The sequence below is a fragment of the Fusarium redolens genome (assembly GCF_020744475.1).
Source record: "Fusarium redolens strain MPI-CAGE-AT-0023 chromosome Unknown BKA55scaffold_8, whole genome shotgun sequence".
Lineage (NCBI taxonomy): Eukaryota > Fungi > Ascomycota > Sordariomycetes > Hypocreales > Nectriaceae > Fusarium > Fusarium redolens.
The window spans coordinates 1,197,039-1,216,325 of NW_025763671.1; the positions used below are offsets into that span (position 1 = coordinate 1,197,039).

Genomic DNA, 19,287 nt, shown 5'->3' on the forward strand with positions numbered 1-19,287 from the left:
GGGTAACCGCGCCTAGCCCCACCATCTAACTTAGCACTCATGATAGGTAGGAACAGTGCACATTCGTGGGGCACAGTGCACCACTGACAGCAACATAAACACTATCTTGACGCGCAGCAAAACATATTCAACTCTCTTTTAAAGAGACGATCGACCATAAATTTCTGCTCGAGAAACCATTGGTAACTCCTTGAAGGATTGTTTGATTCTCGACACGTTCAAGCTGCTTATGGCGGCCATTGAAACATGGCGACGGTGAAGTCCCTGGGGTTGCACCAGCCCTCAGGGCTTCAACATGCCATCAACGAACAATTATTACCGCCAAATCCACCGTCCACGTTGTATACATGGGATATTTCAACAGACGATCGATTCGATGGGGATCTCGAAGACGAAATTCTTTCGACGGAACACTGCGTCATATGGTGCCGAGGTGGAATATTTCGAAAGACCTTCAGATTCGAACTCGAAAAAGAACCTGTCATACAGGCTCTCCTAGCATACTTCCCGGCTTCCAAAGACGACAAATCTACACAAGAGGAAGAGGCGCAATCGGATCAGCGACCGGCTTTGTCTAAAGCTTTGGTTGTCTTCCTCAAGACTCAGGCGCACATATATTTCCTCTCTGGCACCAGTCATATTGTTCACATGCCATTCGAAGTTGAAACCGCGTTCGCAGGCCCAGTCGGAGTCATCATCCAGCGAAAGCAGAAAGCAGAAAGTGTTGCGCCAATCTCCTTCAAGTTTCCTCGAGTGCCGCCGAATTCCTTTGTCTCTTCGCAGTTGACGGCATTCAATAGCTCCCAACTGACCGCGTTTTCTGTGGAAGGTCTTGGAAACCCGAAAGCGCTCCCACTTCGTCTGAGCTCAACTCTAGATAACCTTTGGGAAGCTCCACTGGAACAACCAGAGTCCTGCTGGCCACGTCTTGTTTCATTGACTGATCCATTGTTGGAGTTGGGACTGGTCGTCACAAATCAGGAGCCACAAAATGGCAAAAGCTTAAGGCAGACAGCAGCTAAGAAGCTGTCATTCCTTGATTCAGCTGAAGAAGTTCTCCATGTGGAAGAGATCAAAATTCCTGGCGCCTTGACACAAGATTTAAGTCAACCTCTAATCATTGCGGTGACAATCAACCGCGAAACTAGTGAATACACTGTCTGGCGCCTCACATACCTGCAACATGAAGACCCTTTTCTTGCTCGACAGAAAGATGCTAAATCAAAGACTGCCCGGCGTCGTAGCTCTATGCCTCCTGCCTTTGCTAGTACTCCTGGGACACCTGTACAGCCCAACCTGCGAGAAAGCTTTGGAGCCCCTCTTCCAGGAAAGCGGCCGAGAAAGAGTGAGCGGCTTGAGAAGCCCATGATAGACCTTGTCTCATCCCTAGAACAACAAGACAAGGAAGGCAGTGGTGTTGCGCGGAGGAGCTCTCGTAGGGTCAGCTCCATGTTGGCGAGAGCTGACCTGTCTGCGTCGCATGAAAGAGCCATATTGCCAGATCAGCCGCTGCTATCCAGTCATGTCGGGGCTAGGAGGCATGAATCACAAGGAAGCCATGCACGCCTTAGTGCCAACTATGCCCATCAGATCCATCCTAGTCTGAGCAGTCTGTTAGCGGCACCTTTCTATGAAGGTCTTGACGACGGGTTTCATAACATGGGTCTAGATGATCATGAGTTTGACGGGTTACAGCATGAAATCCTGTTTACTAAGCTTCACAGCGTACCTATGAACAACTCCAATGTTCGATACTCAGATCAGCCAGCTCGCACCCAAACCAAGGTTTTTATCTTGGTGGCACCACCGTTTGCCATCGATGGGCATGACCAAAGTCAACTTCTTATTGGTATTCAGGATGCTACCGAGAGACGTCTTCAACTTCTTACATTGGAGCTGGGCATTCAACGTGGGACCAATACGGGCACCAAGGGAGGGAGGAAGAACATACCCGACGGTGCTACCGTCGTAGCCACTGTTGTAGACAGGCGACATGCTCAAAATGTCGTTGACTCTTGCAAGTTAATGGACGGAGATCATTCTGCGATTTTAATCCTGTCGGAGTCAATGGATGGCCGGCACGAACTAAGTACCCAGGCACCATGGAGTGTCCTTACAAAAATATCGCTTTCACTTCTCTTCGTCGATAACACTAGAAGCTTGCAGTATCGTGGCAGAGTTGTGGACCGCGATGTTACACAGAGAAAGTCCGAGGTTATTGACTTCAGTAATGGCAGCATTGTTGGTGTACGGCATCCGCGACAAGGGGGCATCGTTGATGTTGTCGATGGTGAAGGTCGGCTTCATGAGCTCCGTATTCAGCTCGAGCCGAGGTCACCTCATGTTCGAAGAGTCCTAGACGTTTGTCGTAGCATTCTGCCTCATGCACTTGGTGAACACATATTTGCTGGCTGGCTTCATTGTATGCAATGGATAGGAAGCCACGACGAGACAGATACTGACATTGAATGGTCTGCAATGACCACCCTCCTTCTGTCTTTGTTTCTGAGTCTCGGCCGGACTGACACGAAGTCTTTTCCGAAAATTCGACAACTTCCTCGCAGAAGGAGACACCCTTCGGGCTCTTTTGGTTCGATTAAGGAGTCGGAGGACTGGAGGTCCTTGGAAAAAGCCGAGACTTCAAATTCGTTAGGATGTCCAACTTGGATGATGAACGGAGGCTGGCAATGGGCGTTGGATGAAGATGGGGATGATACTGGAGACGAGAACTTGTCTACAACTTTCATCTCCAAACATATATCTATGGCCAAAGAGTATATGGTCTCTATACTAGGCGAGACGGCATTCGGAGCCGCTGGTTATATGCCAACCGCCCTTGGCAAAAGCATGGAGAGCCGGCGCAAGGTTGCTGTTGATGTGTTCATGGGCTTGCACCTACTTCTCGAAGAAGAAAAGCTTGACATCATGACGCCAGAATTCAGATCCCCTGGTCGTGCTGATCTCCGGGTCATCATGTGTCAAATAACCCGATGGCTCAAGTGGCCCAGCTTTATTGCTATATACGAAGCGGGCATACAAGAAGACGTTGATCAACGCCATGATTCCGGTATGTTTGTGAATCGTCTTTGTGATACAAAAGTTAACCATGCAGCAGATCTTTATCTTAGGCCTGCAATACCTCAACCACCTGTACGACCAGACGTCGTCGACTGGATTCAATCACGGCTCACTGGAGATCGGAGGGTTCCTTACATTACCCCAGCAGATGTTTATTATGCTGGCTCCCAGTTGTCCGAAGCAGAAAAGTCCCAGGACAGGCGATGGGAGCCTATTCTCCCTAGAACGCTTATGTTCAAGCAGTTTTTCAAATTTATGAAACCAAGCACGAGTGCGGTACAGATGGTGGAAGCTATGAGAGATGCCGGAATTACACCCTTGATTCTCGATACCCTCCCGGAGGCTATTCTTGCACCTCTACGTGATGCCATTTCATTGTGCCAACCGCACCCTCCAACCTCCTGGTCAAAGGATCTCCTTGAATTAGTTGACCGCCGGGATATCAGTCTCATTCTCACCTCTGGAAAGCAGCCTAAGCCAAGCGCTTCCAAGATTCTGGTAAGATCAAAAACATGTCTTCACGGATTATCACTGACAAGCAATAGACACCGACACACAATGCAACTTGGGACTACAAATTGCTTTGCCAGAGTGTCGATGATTCAAACAATATCGGCTATGATGAAGGTGAAGGAACGGAACGTCAAGCCATTATTCGCTCCTTGTTCAAAGAAGATCGCCGCCTTAATGAAGCTCAAGATTTACTTTCTACCCATAAGGCAAGACTGGTTCGACTTGATCCCCACCCAAGCTGGCCAGAGAGCGAATATCTTGAGAAGCAAAAGGAGCTCGTAACAAGAATTGCAACAGGCACCTTAGCAATTCCTGCTGGTCGGGCTTTGCTATACTACAGTCTTCGCTACCCTTTGATCACGCAGAAATTCCATATTGGTGGATTTAACCTCAATTGCATTGTAAAGCCAACAAATACCACGGTCGGGGTAGACAAGTCACAGTTCTCAGAAGAGAAGGTTTGCTGGGGCTTCTTTCACCAGGGCGTCGCAGCTGGTTTAGCCATTTCTCCCCAGGCTCAAGGTATCGACACATCATGGATTCTTTACAACAAACCTGGCCAAGATCTCAACAATCGACATGCTGGCTTCCTGCTAGCTCTTGGCCTGAACGGCCATTTGAAAGACGTAGCAAAATGGGTTGCGTTCAAGTATCTGACACCAAAGCATACAATGACATCCATCGGGTTGCTTCTGGGTCTGGCAGCATCTTATATGGGCACAATGGATTCGCTGATTACTCGTCTACTTTCCGTCCATGCCACAAGGATGTTGCCTCGTGGAGCAGCAGAACTGAACCTGTCCCCTCTAACGCAGACTTCGGGTATAATGGGCATCGGTTTGCTATATGCCAACAGTCAGCATCGGCGAATGAGTGAAATTATGCTCTCTGAGATTGAGCATATTGACGAAGAGGACGAAGAAGAGCCCTTGAGAAGCGAATGCTACCGACTGGCAGCTGGATTTGCTCTTGGATTCATCAACTTGGGCAAAGGCAATGATCTCAAGGGATTGCATGACATGAGACTCACAGAGAAACTCATTTCTCATGCTACAACAACTAAGAACATTGAAATAGTTCATATTCTGGATCGAGCAGCTGCTGGAGCTGTCATGGCCCTGGCTCTTATATACATGAAGTCAGAAGATCAGATCGTGGCGCGTAAGATCGACATACCCGACTCAGTCTTGCAGTTTGACTACATCCGTCCCGATATCCTTCTCTTGCGGACCTTGACGAAGAATCTGATCATGTGGTCTAAGATTGAGCCAACGTTTGCTTGGATTCGTAAGAACCTACCACGTCCCTATCGTTCTCAGTTCAAGCTACAGTCAACGACAAGACTGCAGTCAACTGATATGGCATTCCACAGCATAGTGGCTGGTCTCTGCTTTTCTATTGCACTGCGCTTCTCTGGCAGCGCATCCCCTAAAGTTCGGGATCTTCTACTTTATTATCTGGATCAATTCATGCGTATTGCACAGATACCGTCTACTGCAAGCATGCATCCAAATGGTACTCCACCATATGATGAAGAACTAACACGAACCAACGCACGCATGTGTCAAGACATTGTTGCCATATCTGCATCCATTGTCATGGCCGGAACAGGTGATGTTCCTGTTCTACGTCGTCTTCGTGCACTTCATGGTCGCGATGATCCTGAAACCCCCTATGGCTCTCATCTTGCGGCTCATCTTGCGATCGGCGCTTTGTTCTTGGGATGCGGAACGGCAACTTTTGGCACTAGCAACCTTGCTATTGCTTCTCTATTAGTTGCATTTTACCCCATTTTCCCTACGAGTGTTATGGACAATCGATCCCATCTCCAAGCTCTCCGCCATTTCTGGGTTCTAGCTACAGAGCAGCGGTGTCTGGTCCCCAAAGATGTTCTCACTGGCCAACCGATCACTGTTCCTGTCCAAATCAAGATGCGCAAGAATACCTCTACTGAGCCGGTTTTGAATCGCACGGCTCCTTGTATCCTCCCACCGATCGACCAGATTGCTAGTCTATCAACCACATGTGGACCTCAGTTCTGGGATGTGGAGCTTGACTTCTCCAACCCAGAGGTTAGAGCTGCTTTCCAAGACACCCAGAGTCTGTACCTCCGCAGGCGCCCACCGCGCGAAGGAGCGTTTGCTTCAACCCTTCGGGCACTTGGTAGTGATGAGAAGGGTAAAGATCCTCTGGAATGGGTCTTTGGACTTGAGGGTCTGCGTGGTGTCAGTTACGCCGAGCGAGCCGTGGTGCTCGAGCGAGGCGATGACACTCAGCACTCAGGCAGTGCTGTTGATGCCAGGCTGGAGATGGCAAAGGGCATTGCAGAAGGTACAGATCGGGAGCGTCTGGAGGGAGCCAGGTTGCTGTTCGAATGGGCTTCTGTGCGTGATCGACTGCGAGGTAGCAACATGTTCGACAGTCAAGAAACTATCACAGAGTCGCGCGTACGTCTTGAAGTGGAAGGGGAAGATGGTCAAGATGCTACAGTAGAGGATGGGGGTGTTTGGTGGATGCGAGACAGTGTTATAGAGAACCTCAAAGGCATGGTGTGGCTCGCCAGTCGTGAAGGTGAGCATTGACAACTGGCTGTAGTGAGGCAGCACGCACATTTTTTGAATCAGTATAGTTAAGAAGGTGTTTAATGTGAATAGGGCATTGTAGAGGAAAACATTCAATGTGGTTATGAGCTACGAGAATAATGATAGACAAAAATCTAGCTTGTAATAAAGAGAGCTTCATGGCTTTCAGAACGTTTGAGAGGCTTCACAGAAATAGTACGTCCCAACTGAGGGGAGTACTTGCTTTCATTTCAACAATCAACGTAAATTCCATTATCCCCCGTGCCTCTTCCCTTTTCCGAGAACGCCATGCAATGCAAACCGCATCACCGGGGATATACAGGGCCTCTAAAACCGCCGCTTCTTCCATTTGGCCCGTGTTTTTCAAATTTGCCTCGCTGCTCTATCATTGTCTCCCCGCCTTATGCTTTGCCATATCCTGCTCATCCTCTGCAAAGATCAGCCTCCTTCTAAACTAAGGAGGCCGTATCTTGTTCCTCCTGGCGAGCAGCGGAGGGCGCCATCCTCTGGTCGAGGGATCTTGCCCCTCGCTTTGGATTGCGTCGCCCCTTTTGAGCCGTTGCAACAAAAAAAAAGCACTCATATAAAAAGATCATTGTCAACTAGCTATACTCTCTACTTTGAAACAGCAGCGTTGAGGACTTGTGTCCTGAAGAAACCACCCTTGGTCTTCTCAATGACTTGCTGGTAGACGTTGTTAGGAGGGTGGTTCATCACCACGGTACCATCTTGGCTGTCGATCTTGGCGTCCAATCGAGTCTCCCGGATCAGGTTGACAATCCACTTCTCACCATCGTCAGGGTTCAGGCCAAGCTTGGCGCTAAGGTCGCGGATGTTCATTCGGCTGAAGATCTTGCAGTAGCTCTCACAAATGAGGTGTCGGGCAGCATCGACAAAGGCATCGGCGGAAGACGCAAGGAAGAAGTCGCTTCGGCAGACCTCGGCGGCCATGGAGAGGGCCTCACGGGCAGCCTCGAAGTCGTGGGCGATGTAGAGGGCGTTGACGAACTGTGTGATAGGGTCGGTGTACTCATAAGCCTCTTGTCGGACATAACGGATGATGTCCTTGATCTGCTTTTGTTGGATGGAGCTGTTGCGAGCACGGCCACGGCCGGTGATAACGGCGGCGATCAGATATCGCAGGATCCAGGGGCAAGAGGTCTGGATGGTGTTGATGTAAGGAGCGGAGAAGAACATGTCCAGGATAGGTTCCCGAGCACCCTCCCAGTTGAAGAGGGGGAAAAGAGACCAGTGGAGCAACATCGTTCGGTGGTCGAGTTGGGCACGGGGGTTGTTGAAGAGCTTGGAGTCAATGTTTTCCCTAACGTTCTTGAGCTCGTCGACAGCAGACTCCCAGTTGGTCTGGAGGATCTCGGAAGCAAGCTTGCCCCAGGTGGCAGCAGAGACCTTGTCGTTATCGGTGGACAGGACTCGGAATTGGTAGAGCATATCGGCAGCGGGACCGTACTGTCCGCATCGGAACTGAAACTGACCGAAGTCGAAGAGGGCGTTGACCATTTCCATGGTGACCTGGTGACAATCCTGTTAGATATCTTTTGACCTTGGCGACTAAAGAGCTCTCGGGTCACTTACTCCGTGCTGGTTCTTGAGAAACTCCAAGTTGGCAACCTTGTCACTTCGGAGTCCGTTGACGACCTCGTCCTGGGTCAGGAGATCGGCGATCTTGGCGGTGGCTTGCTCGTAGTTCTCCAGCTGTGAAAGCACCTCCTGTCTCTTCTTGTTGTACTGCTCGGGGGCCTCTGATACACCGTGGAGCTCGCAGTAGAGAGTCGCAACGTAATCGGTCATGTTTGTGTCCTCGAGGAGCTTAATCTTTCCGGAGAGAATCTCCTTTGCCTTGGCATCCTGGCCTTGCTCCTCAGCTCTCTCACTCTCGAACTGGATCAGAGGAAAAAGAAGATGTCGGCTCAGGTGCGGCGCAAGGCGGGGCATGATCGACGAGCCGTCGGCCGAGACGGCGTTGAGAACGTCCTCCATCTTGGGTGATAATTTTGAGAAGAGGGAGTCGGTAAAAATCGGTCGGGCGAGGGTTCGGTCGGGCAGAGCAGAAAGGTGACTCGCCGCAAAGGTCGTGATGATGGGTTTGATGGAGGGGCACGAACACCTCAGATTTTTGGTGAATTTCGCCAATCCACTCGGTGGTGTGGGGTTTCAGCTTATCGCTCCGACCGAGGCTTTACCGACGATTAGAGATTGCCAGTCATGTGATCTTGAGATTTTCCATCAGCGGCAAGCTTCTGGTACGTTTAGAATGCACCGACAGGCAGAGTGCGGGATGTCCAAGAGCTAATGAGCGAGATCAATTGAGGCTATATCTTTGGGTATTGTGTTGCATTTCTCTTGCGGATCTTCCATTGCGTATTATCGCCAAAACAAAGAACCTTGCGGCCGAAAACAAATCTACCCTCCAATTTCTCTCCAATATCCGATCACACGATGCATTTCCTTGCCTCTCGAGTCCTGTCAATAGGACGCCAGGCCATTGCCCAGAAGCCAGCAATCTTCACAAAACGAGCGTCTTACTCCGCGGCCGCCACATCTTCAACAAACACCTTCAAAACACACGTCTCCTACAAGCCCAACCCTATCCGACAGCCCGTCAACCCCAACAGGAAGAACAAGATTCCATATAAGGATCGTCCACTCAAGCAGCCATTCGTCCCTCTGCCATCGTCAAAAAGTCCCGAGAAACTTGGCGCCACCCTTGGCTATGTTGTTCGACGGACGCCATCCTCCCAACTACCTGTATACCGCAAGTGGATGTCTGGTGGCAACCGCATGATCGTTATCATTAAGAAGATTGATGGAGACCGCTCCAAGTTTATCAGTGACTTGGCTAGGGATTTAGAGATTAAACCAGTGGATATTCGATTAAATCCTACAACACAACATGTGGAGATCAAGGTATGCAGTTCCAACAATGGAGCTCTCGACAGTCAACTAATTATTCCAGGGTCATGTCTACGATAAGACAGTTGAGTGGATCCTGAAGACCGGCTTCTGAAGTGGTGTATATAGATATTTGCCAGGTCTTATTCTTGACGAAACACAAAGGGGGGAATCAAAACTGTATCATATTGACCAGTCACCATCGGGGGCGACACAAGATGTACAATACATGTAGTAATGCAAGCGCATCCATAGAAGCATATTTTTGTTTGTCCCTAATGTCTTAATTTGTTCACCATTCCAACTTCCTTTATACACCTGTACATAGACAAGCAGTTTCATCATCACCTGTCTTGTCCCCAAACCATCGACTCCAGAATGCAAGTCTAAACGAGAAGCGCACGCTTCAAATGACAAGACACCAATCCCATGTTTCTCAAAACACTAACATACAAGCTTGAAGATGGGGTAATGCTGTAGAATTTGATCCAAAAAAAAGAAAATCCCAATGTGACTATATCACCTCCCAAGAGCAAAAAAGGTTGAAAGTTTTTGCAATACTTCATCCTTTGACCATTCAGCAGATTGCATTGACAATGCTTCGAGCAAAGCATGAGGTGCTGGCATAGCTTTGGCGGGTATGGATGACGTTGGGTCGTTGGGATCTCTGGCCTTCTCAGCAAGTCGTCTCAATAGAGCAACAGCAACGACAACAATATACACCAGCTCGGGGTCTTTTCGTGGTGCTGTTCGAGGACCTTGAACTTGCGGTTGCTCATACAGTTGGCTGAGCTCCCGGATGAGCCTGAATAGATTTTGAGCGAAATCATTGCCAGACGATAGCCAAGACTGGGCTACTCCGCTGTCATGACCTGGAGCAAGTGATGCCAAGATTTCAGCAGAAAGAAGCCCTTGCATCAAGAAAGGCTTTCGAACTTCCACCAGCGAGGGGAGATTAGGTTGTCGTGTCTGTGTCTTGGCCTTATCCGGAATGGGTGCTATAGCCAAGCCGAAGGCACGAGTAAGCAATTCATAAGGGGGGCTGCTGTTCGAGTCCAGTGCGAAGACAGCCTTGTAATGACTCCGATTGGGTTCATCACGAGCTAGTAGCTTCGCAAGTGCATCGACAGCATGTGGCAGGTAGGCGTGCAAGCTTGGTTCGTATTGCGTAAAGAATAAGATTCCATCTGAGACTGTAGGGTTGGGTGCCGGGGCAAATGCCAGGAGAAACTGCAAGAGACAGAGAGCCTGTTCGCGTCCAGGAATCTCTACGGACCCTGCGATATTAGAGAGTAAAATCACCACATCTTTCATGAAATCGAGAGTGTTGTTGTGTGATCGAAGAAGCATCGTTCGAGTACCGAGGTATCTTATAACAACACAGACAAATTTGATGACAATCTCATCCGCAAGCACAGAATGATTGTCATTCTGTTCGCCAGGGAACGACAAGTTTCGGAGAATAGTTGTAACACATATTAGACGGTCGACGGCCCGGTCGAGCTCATATTCTTGAGTGCCAAATACAGGCAGATCTCGAATATTGAACCGTTCAAGACGGCAAGCCCTCAAGACGTCTTCGTATGGTGATATTTGGATCTCATCGGAGACTTCAGCCGTATGCTCAGCTAGCATCTCCACTTGATCCTCGGCACATTCGATGAGAGCCTCTATTAGCTCGTCGCAATACCGGAGCTGAATAAAGTGCAATTGATTCATGGAGCACGATGCAGCTGCTAACACGTCGAGGGCTAAGCGTGTCTCGCCATGAATCCCACTCTGCAAACTCTTAGTAAGAGCACCGATATCGATGTTCCCCAGTTCCTGAAGGGGAGGTACGTCGGGTTTCCAGCGTTCAAGTTCCGCACCAAGTTTGCTAAACGCATTCAAGTCGACACCACCAAATGTTGATAGCTCCCGAGCACAAGGACTGTACTCGTCGGTTTGAGGTGCTAGCCGAGGCATTTTCTCCACAACCGTAGGTGCTGCTGAGGCCTGACGTCCTTCATTTTGCGACATACTTCCAGCCCTGCGGGTTGCTGGAGAAGGGGCACTCGGGAACTCTGGCAAAGCAGAAGCGTCAATCGATTGCGATAAAGTGCGATTCTGGCCTGGCATCACCGGAGGCTGTGGCTGCATCTGAGGTTGTGGCGTGGAAAATCCGTTAACTGGAGGCTGTCCTGGCTGCATTTGCTTCATGGGAGTTTGGTGCATTTGTGCTTGCTGCCCGGGTTGACCCATAGCCCCAGGGGTCATTTGTTGTCCAGGTTGCATCTGCTTCTGTGGCGTAGCTTGTCCCATGAGTGTACCCGGGGTTTGTGGCTGTTGTGGTTGCTGTTGAGACTGCTGTTGAGACTGCTGCTGTGATTGCTGTTGTTGCTGTTGCATCATCCTTTGCTTCTGCTGTTGAGCGATCCACACTTCCTCGAACTTATAAAGGTTGCGTTCATAGATCGTCTTCAGCGTCTGCGGAACAATAGGATTCTGAGGTGGCAAGCCAAGCATCTGAGCAACATGGGGCCAGCCGTTAGGGGTCGTAGTAGCTTGCTTGTATCCTCCCTTATTCTGAACCGCTTGAAACAACACCATGAGATTAACTGGTCGGTCCATCACCATTGGATTAGGATCCAATTGCAAGCCTTTTGAGTTCATTAGTGTCGTAAGATTCTTCATAAATTGTTCAGGATTCACGTTAGCCATCATCCTCTGCTGAGGCCTCATGCCTCCTTGTTGCATCTGGCCGTTGGGCATTCCAGGTACTTGCTTATTAGGCATCATACCGCGGCCCATGTTTTGCGCCTGCATCTGTGCTTGGATTTGAGTATTGCCTTGTAGTTGTTGTTGCAGTCTCATCTGATAGGCGGCCATCTTCTGCGCGTCAATCATACCCGGGCGTTGAGGGGTTTGTTGCCCCTGTTGCTGCTGGCCTTGCTGCTGTGGTGTGCCTTGTTGTTGAGCCTGCTGCATTTGAGGGGGAAACATGTTGCCTTGCATTTGGCCCATATGTTGCGGCATTTGACCCATCTGCTGCGCCATCATTTGGTTACCGGCCATCGCATTCGGATTTGGTGAAGGTCGCGCGTTCGACGGAGATGGAGCAAAGTTCGGGTTGAAGCCTTGAGCCATATTTTGCATGTAGGGGTTCGGCTGAGGAGTGCCATGTTCGGACGGTATCGGTGATGTCTGAGGGTTGAATTGCTGGCCGCTGGGAGAAAATGGGTGTGGTGACGCGGTCGCGACCCGTTGCGGAACACTTCCTGGTCGCATTTGGTTGCTCATTATCGGGGAGGGACTCGCATTGGCGGAACCATTCGGTTGAAGGTGAGAAAATTGACCAGGATTTTGCTGAACCGCGCCGGGTTGAAAGCCGCCAGCAAATGGCTGTTGCTGCGGCGTCTCAGAGCGCGACGTTGGAAGCATTCCCGGATTTTGGCTAGGAGAGCCAGCGAGACTGTCCTCACGAGGGCGAGGCCGTTTCGATGGAATAACGGAATTGGTCTGATATACAGGATTCTGAAAAGAAGGTGAAGCATTGCGCATGGAGCCAGGGCCATTAGCCATGGCGCCGCCCATTTGCTGATTAAACTGAGCAGGATTGAATTGGCCCGGATTAGCCATGAAGGCGGAGGGATCCATCATGTTACCGGCAGCGTTAGGATCGTTCATGTGAGGAAAGCCGTTGCCATTGTGGTTGGGGACGGCGTCGTTCATCCAGGTGCTCATGGCGATCGACCCAACAGGCTATGCGCGACGGAGTTAGCGATCAGCAGGCACGCGAAAAGCGTCCATGGAGGAGCGCCAAGAATACGAGGATACAATGACGGAAGGCTGAGATGGGAAGCGATGAGTAGGAGATGAGGCAGTGACACGGTGGTGATGGGACAAGTCGCGTCGCGGCGTGAGTTTGGTGGAGAGCAGTGTAGTGCGAGAGACCAGACCGAACCAGAACCAGACCAGCGAGAAGACCTTGTGTCAGCCTGCCAGTACTGGGAATGGGCTTAGGCAAAGGGGACAAGAAAGTGGGAAATAAAAAAACGCCCAGATTGGATTGGTTGGCACGGTGGTCGGTGCAGGGCGACGCGCTTCAATCAAGTGGCAGATGATAGATGGGAATGACGGGTCGGGTGAGAATGGATGGAAAGGTAGAGGGAGAAAGCGAAAGCCGCGCGACGGAAGCAAGAGAGCAAACGGGACGGGCAGCGAACAACGGACAGCACTGTAGCAGCCACCTTTTCAGCAGGCAACTCAGCAAGCGACGCCGCCAACAGTGGAGAGCAGGGTGATGGCCGGGCTGAGCCAGCCAGTGAGGGAGAATTTTTTCGCGGGTCTCCGTCAGCAGCAGCACCAGGGCGATGGGCTGGGCGGTGCTCGGGAGAGACACGGACGCGCAGCACTGAGACCGAACCAAGCGCAGGCAACATCGACCAGCCAATGAAACCAGTCGCTCGTTGAGTGACCAACGGGGAAGGGGAGACAAGAGAAATAGTGGATGTGGATGGGCAGGCAAAAGTGAAGCGAAGCGAGGAGAAGCGACAGCGTACAACTCTATGTATCGCATTCCATCGTCCACTGTAGGGGAAATTCCATGCATGAAACGGTGCTGAGAGTCAATAGAAAGATGACAGCCTTACCTAAACCAAAGAATGAGAGCGCGTTTGCAGTGACTTCGCGATAAACTGCGATGGATGCTCGTCGAGTCGGATCGGGTCTGAATGGATTGGCCTGGGTTTCAGCGAACGGCGAAGACATCTCTGAGAGTCGGGGGGAGGCTGAGCCTGTTTTGCGGTGCGCGGTGCCTAACTGTTCCTGGTATAGCGTCATTTCGAAGTCAGCCACTTGAGCGTACCTAGACGAATCAGATGTTAGGGTTAGTAGGGAAGTAAAGCTAGCTCGGTATCAGATAAGATTATCATAGCAAGTGACAGCAGTTTCTAACAGCGGGCCCGAGCCTGTTATCATACTCCTATCCCATTTTCCCATCTAAAACTGGGAAGCGGCATTCCTGGTGGTGTTGCATGTGACAACGAGTGCGTCCATCAAAAGCTTTTGATCAAATGTGACCCATGGCTCCATGGATACTGCTTCTGCCGGTCACTGATAAAGCTCAGACCATGACTACATGGCGAACTGACTTCTGGCGACATTGAAGCTGGCCTGGAAACGCTGGGACAAGAGTTTTCCCATTATCCTGTCTCCGGTCTGACCGTTTTGTTGCAACTGAATTACTTTCTTCAGTCCACACTCTCGATTTCCACACACCGACAGGTCGATATCGAAAGAGGTTGGTTGGCGAAAGGCTTCCAGGCTCATAGTGTGAGCGCCAGAAAAACACTAAACCTTTGTCGCAAATGTAAACTTTCTGACGTCCAAGCTCGAAGAGTATGCTGGTGCTGTCAAAGTAGTACGCCTCATGTGCAAATCATGCAGCACTCTGCTCCTGTATTATCCACGTATCTCAGTGGACATAATCGGCGCATGTAGGATGTGTCGCACAATTTCGGACCAATACCCAATGTAACGATTCATTCGAGACCAGCGTTGCCTTAACACGCTTGTGCAGGCGCTGTCTCATTGAGAACGAAGTCAACCACAATCAATAGCGGTAGCTGACTGCGATGTACATAGGCCATTTTGGCCCCTGTGTCCATGGCAATGGCCGGGACTGCTGGGATAGCTTTCCATTGGGGTGACCCTCCACGGTATGGCCGTGGAGTGAGGCAGACCCATACAGAGGAACGGGCCATTTGCCTCCAGAAGCAGGACAGACCCCTTGGATCAATACCACTTCCCAAGTGCTATTTACCCAACATCAGCCAGCATATCCTATAGCCTTTCTTTCAGGCCAAAGAAACATGAGCTTGTCTTTTCTTGTTTCAAATTGAAAGAGGCGCAGACTCAGAGCTGTCGGCTTTGAGTCCGGGGATTGTCTGCGGTGGCGCCTGATGCGGGCTGTCCACCCACCACTGGCGCTTCCCGAGTGGATGCCAGTGGATGGATCCTTGTCAGGCAGGTCGTCATGGCCAGGACAGCCAGCACCGTCTCAAGTTCGTTCTGGGCTGTCTTCGAGGAGCCGGTGAAGGCTGTCGCAATTTTGTCGTGAAATCCCTTCGTTTGTCATTTGTTTGGTCAGATCATGCTGGTTTTCTCTGGTTTTGTGAGCGTGTCGTGTCGAAAATGAATTTTGCTATCGAGTGAACTGCCATCCCACTTACAACCCAGCCCAGCGGCTTGGGGTGCCCTGAAAACCACCCGACAATTTGGAGATGGCTCCGCGTCTGTATAAGTGAGCAGGTCAAAAGACAGGCGTGCGCACGGCAGCAACACACGTCGCAAAGAGAGGTTTCAAAAGTGAAGCAGTCAAGAAGAAGAAGCACAAAAGGTTTGAGAGGGGAAACCAGGCGGGAAATGGGCAGCAAGAAGGAACGGGGGAAGGGGGGTAGTTATGTGAAATACCTTACCTTACCTCGCCTTGCCTTTCTCCGTACTGCCAACGGCCAGCCTGTGCTATGCCTGGGCTTGCGACCTCACTTGAGCTCTCACTTCGGGGGCTTTGATTAACGAAATTTTCTCCGCTCAAAAATATGCTCCAATTTTGTTGCTCCTATTGAAAGTTATTGTCAATCTGTATTTTATTTTCATTTGTTCTCAGACTCTTATTCTCACGCTTATCTGGTCAAGCCGTGGTTCCTGAGTGGCGCATGTCTGCCGTTCATCTTCAAGATGGGACCAAGGATTGAGTCTGACCAGCGAAACAACGAGAAGCTGATTGTTTAGGTTTCATTTAGAAAAAGATATATCAATACGGGCCAAGAGCTAGGCTCTGAAAGAATACGTGTTACTTCGTTTCCATTTGTTGTTTTCCCAAGACTCCTATCGATTTCCAACCTCTGATCCTCTCATTTCTCACTCACGATCCGACCACCCACTCACACTTGGGGTCGCTCGCGCACTGTACTGTACGATTCCAGATCACCCACGCGCTGTTTTGAGGTGGGCGACTGACTTGGCAGGGCCTGCTTGTGCCACGGCCCTAATAACAATAATCAGTTTCGATCAACGATTGTTGCTCTGGCGAGAACCTTTCAATTATGCTTTCGTGGTTCTTAAGTTTGAATTCTACTGGTGATGACGGACACATCCATAGGCTTACCCTCATGGACGTCCTTAACCTCAGACTGCCACACAAAGATTGAAGGATGAACTGACTTTGCTTCACCAAGTATCAACTGCAAAGAAGCGGTCTCGCTATCAGAGGAAAAGGCTTAATCTTCCCCTCTTTTCCCCTCCCAATCCCTCCTGAAATCTGTTTCTCAAGTCCCCTCATTTCCTAGCCGTGAACTGCGCCTTATCCAGTCGCCCTCCATGCCATGTGCTTCTCGCTCGCTTTTCTTCCCCTGTCGTGAAATCCCCACAATGATGGAGAACGGGGCCGGTGGCAAATAGTTTGTTGTGCTACAGGTTACAGGATGTCGATTCTGCCTCGGATTGCTTACATTAATTCTCGTGAAAAGTGTCTTTTGCTGGCTGGTCAGCAAAATCATTCATGTGTGGAGGTGGACGTGAGGGTAAGCGATCCATGGACAGGGCTGGACCAACCAGATGATGGTTGCAGATCTGTCTCGCTCCAAAAGGCAAAAGACCTTCTCCTACCCAACATGATCGACATGGAATTGCCGTTCATTAGCCTTTGAGCCATTGACGCCCTGATATTGAGACCTTGGGAGGAAACGCATCTCGTATAATTAATAAAACAGGCCCAAATTGACATTTTGATGATAAAAAACAAGCAGGCCCGGGGATTAAACAGAAACCCCCCCCCAAAAGAGAAACAATCATTCCTCTGGGTTACGTCCGAACAAGCATCACATCAGGCCCGGAGCTTGGGACCTTATCATAGCTGGATGGTCAGGAGGTACAGCCTAGGCAGCGTACAGAAGCCTGCATATAAAACGGCTCAGATGCCGTTCTGGCTTCCCCGTGCATATACAGGTTACATGATGCATGATGCCATCAATAGTCCTCCAGTCGCTTACAGGACCAACAATCGCCTGGCATGCAGCCTTCTTCAGGAAACGATACCTGTTGGTGGATGCGATGCTTCCCGCCTATCACTTTTGGGTGTGTGATATTATATCAAATGAATACACTGTTCTTATTGCTACCGAAATATTTCCCGATAGAAAGCTGCTCAGTCTCCTTTACCTTACCATATCTTTGGCTTGCTCGCTTCAGCTGTTCGTTCCCCTGCAGTTGCTAGCCCCACAACGGCTTCCTCCTTGACGGGATGATCCCAAAATGCTGGGTCACCCTAATATCGGGCCGGGGCCTTGCAACCACCACAAAGCGATCCCCAGCTTCTCCTGACATCCGGATATCAGACTCAAGGCCTCAGACTGGGGTGAGAAAATAAAGTGGTCGAACAGCTGCTAAGTTCATCGTAAATTATCCTAATACCATCTAGATACTTTTGCCACTTAGGGATTTAGTCCTATAGAAGCTCTGCTATCCCCTAGCTTGCTAAGATAACCTCACATCAAGCAGGAGGATCTCAAATATTGATCATGCAATCTACTGTCTGTAACCCAGGACTGTGTTGTTAGAAAGGGTTTCGTCCAGTAATTATGGCCCAGTCATGATATCTGTTTCTGTTAAATGTTGCCTTTTCCTCCTTTTTCTAACTATCGGTATAGTATCCACGACTAAGATTTGCCGCCAATGCAAACAGGAATGAGTTGCTTATTTTATGTTGATTTCTATCGTAAACACATAGTACAAATTTAGCACCCTCAAATCTTGACCATAGCATTTAAAGGAAAATTGAAAATGATATTTCGCTCCATCTTCATGCCCATTTAAATAGACTCCAACTTCTTCTTGGTATGTTCCAGTACTGCCCGAATACCCTCGTCCAAAAGATCCAGCGCAAGATATCTATCTATCCATGCGACAGTCTTCTTCTGTAATTCCGCGCGATCTGTTGTGATTTCTAAGTACTGGTTCAACCGTGACAGTACCTCTCTAAGGTTCTTAGGGAACTCTGCAGTCTGTGGGTTCACACCCATGATAGGTTGGCGAATGTGGACATTGCATGTGGCTGGGTGGTTGGGGTACTCCTGATCAAGGACATCCAGAACATGCTGTGAAATCCTAGGCTGAGCTGGGACATGTGTGAAAGACGCGAAGAGGTCAAAGAATGTCTCCGCAGTGTTGGCGCTAAAGAAGGCCTGCTTCTTTGAGATATCGAAGATAGCCATAGGGATAGCGCCATCCATGGCAGGGTTTGATTTCAAATGTTGAGCCGTCTGCTTGTCAATAACCTTAGCCTGCGCGTTGGAAGGCTCGGGAAGATCATCATCGTCCTCATCATCATCACTATCCATAAGTCGCAGTTCGTCTCCATCTTCCTCGCGATCTGGCCGGAGAACATCCTGGCCGGGCTTTGCGACTGCCTTGCGCTTATCGACCTTCTCAAGCCATTCCATCTCGCTTCGCGCATATTCGACCCAGAGCTTTTCGTTCGTTGTGCAGAAGCGGCAACCTCGCATGAAAAACCCACGCGCGGCAGCCATGTCGCCGTTCTTCGCTGACCTTCGACCTGCCATTGCCCACAGCTCAGGGTCTGTGGGCATCATGCGTAGAGCGTTGGTCATGGTTTTGCGCCAGCGCTTGGATGCTTTGACGCTCGACGTGTATGAAAGATATTCTCTCCACAGCGCACTGCTTCCTGGATGTCGGTTGACACCTCGCTCGTAAATCGCAAGAGTACGGCCCTGGCCAGCGTGGGCGGAGTGGAGGTGTCGGATTTTGAGACGCTTGCAGCGTTTGCTACGGAGTGACTCAAGGGACTGCTCCCATTGTGCGTACGAAGACCAATCCGATGGCTTATTCCCGGGTGAGAGAACTCTGTGCTCGTAGTCGTTGCGCTTCTGGACGATTGTGCGAATCTCATCCTACGAAAATGATGGTTTAGTTGACAATGTTCTCTCGTGAAGTTGGAACGCAGTTACCTTTGAAAATATTTCTTTCTCCTCCCATTCTCGCAGTTGCGGTACGGCGCGTTCGAGATAGAATCTCGCCTTATCAGCGACGCCGGCCATCTTGGGTTTATGCGACCAAGAGGTATTACTATGGCTTAAAAAGGTACCGTTTCGCTGGCAGCAAATTTAGGAAGTTTTTTTGCCGACAAGGCTGGCAGATCAATAAC

The 19,287-nt window shown here is 50.0% G+C and overlaps 5 protein-coding genes across 5 annotated transcripts; 2 read left to right on the top strand and 3 right to left on the bottom strand.

Moving 5' to 3' along the window:
* Nucleotides 1-36: 36 nt before the first annotated feature.
* Nucleotides 37-6,259, top strand: BKA55DRAFT_615281 (uncharacterized protein). The gene is made up of 3 exons (XM_046196705.1): nt 37-3,067; nt 3,116-3,576; nt 3,624-6,259. The coding sequence occupies exons 1-3, from the start codon at nt 247-249 to the stop codon at nt 6,171-6,173; spliced, it is 5,832 nt and encodes a 1,943-aa protein (XP_046049349.1). The 5' UTR covers nt 37-246; the 3' UTR covers nt 6,174-6,259.
* A 529-nt stretch (nt 6,260-6,788) lies between these two features.
* Nucleotides 6,789-8,171, bottom strand: BKA55DRAFT_539600 (eIF3 subunit 6 N terminal domain-containing protein; the record flags this gene model as incomplete). The annotated part of the gene is made up of 2 exons (XM_046190155.1): nt 6,789-7,703; nt 7,767-8,171. 2 exons carry the CDS (start codon nt 8,169-8,171, stop codon nt 6,789-6,791), a joined length of 1,320 nt encoding a protein of 439 aa, XP_046049350.1.
* A 260-nt stretch (nt 8,172-8,431) lies between these two features.
* BKA55DRAFT_568589 (mitochondrial large subunit ribosomal protein-domain-containing protein) lies at nt 8,432-9,343 on the top strand. Its single transcript, XM_046192843.1, has 2 exons — nt 8,432-9,098; nt 9,148-9,343. Exons 1-2 carry the CDS (start codon nt 8,631-8,633, stop codon nt 9,196-9,198), a joined length of 519 nt encoding a protein of 172 aa, XP_046049351.1. The 5' UTR covers nt 8,432-8,630; the 3' UTR covers nt 9,199-9,343.
* A 259-nt stretch (nt 9,344-9,602) lies between these two features.
* On the bottom strand, nt 9,603-12,806 carry BKA55DRAFT_594201 (uncharacterized protein; the record flags this gene model as incomplete). The annotated part of the gene is made up of 1 exon (XM_046195638.1): nt 9,603-12,806. One exon carries the CDS (start codon nt 12,804-12,806, stop codon nt 9,603-9,605), a length of 3,204 nt encoding a protein of 1,067 aa, XP_046049352.1.
* Nucleotides 12,807-17,935: 5,129 nt separating this feature from the next.
* Nucleotides 17,936-19,180, bottom strand: BKA55DRAFT_511351 (U3 small nucleolar RNA-associated protein 6-domain-containing protein; the record flags this gene model as incomplete). Its single annotated transcript, XM_046187701.1, has 2 exons — nt 17,936-19,033; nt 19,091-19,180. 2 exons carry the CDS (start codon nt 19,178-19,180, stop codon nt 17,936-17,938), a joined length of 1,188 nt encoding a protein of 395 aa, XP_046049353.1.
* Nucleotides 19,181-19,287: the final 107 nt, after the last annotated feature.